General features: G+C 43.0%; 1 protein-coding gene across 1 annotated transcript in view; it reads right to left on the reverse strand.

Annotated features, from left to right (window-relative positions):
- Window positions 1-2,604, reverse strand: part of Ssb (Sjogren syndrome antigen B (autoantigen La)) — a gene marked incomplete in the record, with an annotated part of 8,708 nt that overhangs the window by 5,705 nt on the left and 399 nt on the right. Inside the window, 1 exon segment of the mRNA XM_013518786.1 lies at window positions 1,329-1,404. Within this exon segment, the coding sequence (XP_013374240.1) occupies window positions 1,329-1,394 (66 nt within the window).

The following is a 2,604-nucleotide window of genomic DNA, read 5'->3' on the forward strand; positions in this document are numbered from 1 at the left end:
AAAAAAAAAAAAAAAAAAACCACAAACAAAAACCAACCCCCCAAAAAACATCCATACATGCACAGAACTATTATGAATAAAAATCAGAAAGATCCTACATGCTAAGGAGAATGGACAATCACTGATGACACAAAACTTCGCTTCTCCCAAAACATAGCCCATATTTGGTAAGGGAAAGGGAAGGAAATAAAAAATTCTATTAGGTATGTACCACTCTGGTGGGGAATGTTTAAGAAATCTCTGTCTTCATACAATTATGCTGTGATCCTGACACTGCTCTAAAACATAACACCCAGAAGCCAAGGGTGAGGGTGCATGCCTATAATCTCTAGCACTCAGGAGGCTGAGGTAGGAAAACTGCCACAAATTCCAGGCCAGCCTAAACTACACTGCAAGACCCTGTCTCAAAAAACAAAACAAAACAAAACAAAACAAAACAGTGCCCATTAAAAAATATGTTAGTATGAGCACAGAGCAAAGTGTTACAAGGCTCTTAACCTTGATTACTCAGAAGGGTGGGATCTGCTGGGTGCGATGGCACAGGTCTGTAATCCCAGCACTTGTGAGGCTGAGGGTCTCACAGAGGATTGATGCGTCTGAGGCAAGCCTAGAGGACACAGTGAGAGCCTCTCTCAACCCACTCTCTTGCCAAAAAGGTGGGATCTGAGAGCTTCAGGTTGTGGTGGGGCTTTATTAATCTTTTCTATATAATCTTTACATTGTCCTAAGTATTAACAAAAATACTCTATCATTTTCTCCACAATTATAAAGAGACGAATACAAAAAAGGTTGGAAGTTAAGTGGCAAAGAGTTGTGTAAGTTAAATAGTTCAAAGATGTAAAAAAAAGTTATTGTTCCTCAGAATGTCAGTTTAGGGATAATTTCCCCCACGTAATTGTTACTAATACTGTAGAACTTCACCCTAAACATAACACCTACATTTTTTTTTTAATACTAAGACAGCTTTTAAAATAGATACTCAAACTCACAGTAGCCAAGAACTGGGAAGAATAAACTGCTAGGATCTTCACGGGAAAAGCACTTAGTATGGGTTTTTATGTTACTCCATTATGTGCAGAACATTCTTCTAAGTGTTTTACATCTTATTAACTAATTTATTTCTCCAAATCATGCTATGAGAAAGGTACTCTAATATCCTCATTTTTTGGACTAAGAAACTAAGTGTTCATACCTCTTCTAATTCTAAGAAGATAAGCCTAATGTTTAATAGGTCTACATACTGAAAGTAAATGTTCTTTGTTACTTGTTCTGAGGCCCCTAAATGTCAAAGAACTTGTTTTTACACTTTAATAGCACAAGAATCATACCTCAATTTGATGACAGATTTTGGCCTCCAGAGCAGCCATTTTTTCATTATCACCATTTTCAGCCATTGTGGCTAATCTGTAAATTTTTCCAAATTGGCAGGAAAAGGTTACCATTGTTTCACATAAAACTCAAGACCAACTAGAAAAACAATGCTTTAAAATTATTACTATGCCTTTGTTTCGTGAAAGTCAGGCAATTCTACTATTGCAGGTTCGTTCACTTTCTCCACTGATTCTCAACAAAGCAACACTCCGGAGTAAATAATGGAAAGAGAAGGACTATGGATAACCTGCCTCCCCTTTCAATAAATGATGCCTCTTCTTTTACAACAAAAGAACTACCTTCGTTTACCAGTCCCAGCAAGCTTTGGGGGAAAAACTCCAGTTCTCAACAGGTCAATACGTACGTCAGGGTGTAACTGTGGCTCCCGGTGTTATTTGGTGTGCCTTGCATTGTTTTAAAAAATTAAGTCACAGCTGCCTTACAAAAAACTTGGTGTGGGCCAAGTTACATATCACAACTCTAAGATTAAAAAAATCCAATATTAAAGTTTATAGGGTTAGATTAGACACTGCGTGTTCAGAAATACAAGAAAATGAAAATGTAAAGGGATGGACACACGAAAACCACTTAAACTAGGCAAAGTGTGCCTAATTCATGAATGCATCGGTTAACTTATAGCCGGGTTCCACTGCAGGGAAACAAAGCAGACTGTGACGTTAGTTCGTCAGAAATCACAAACCAGGTTTTCGGACTCAAATTAGCCGCTTGCAGCGCTCTACCAGAGCACCTGGCCATCTGCACCGTGCGAAGCGCACCCAGCGGAACTCGGCAAGAATCTAGCGATGAGCTTCCTTTGGCACACTCCGGGCGCCGAAACTGCGGTTCAACAACCTGGACGCCCCGGGGCTCAATCCCGCGCACCGGTTCGTCCACCGAGTACCTTGTAACCCTAGGTTACTACGGCGCTGGAGGCCCCTCATACAGCGAGGGGGTAAAAGAACTGCTTAGCCCCCGGAAGACTTCTTGGCTCTATCCGTCTTAGAATGTTGTTCCATCAGGTATTTCCCAGAACGTACAACTAGAAGTGAGGCGTCGCCCACGCCCTCCAGCTCCACGCGGAACCGGCCCGATGCGGGAAGCGCCCTGAAAGCCCGGGGGCGAGGCGGGTCCCCAGACTCCCGGCGTCCGCCGCACGCCGCCTCCGCGGCCATCCGGACCTGGCCCGAGACACCCGCTCCGGCGCCCGAACGCGCGGGGTCTGGGAGCCGAGAG

Source organism: Chinchilla lanigera, unplaced genomic scaffold (assembly GCF_000276665.1).
Source record: "Chinchilla lanigera isolate Chin_1 unplaced genomic scaffold, ChiLan1.0 scaffold00048, whole genome shotgun sequence".
Classification (NCBI taxonomy): domain Eukaryota; kingdom Metazoa; phylum Chordata; class Mammalia; order Rodentia; family Chinchillidae; genus Chinchilla; species Chinchilla lanigera.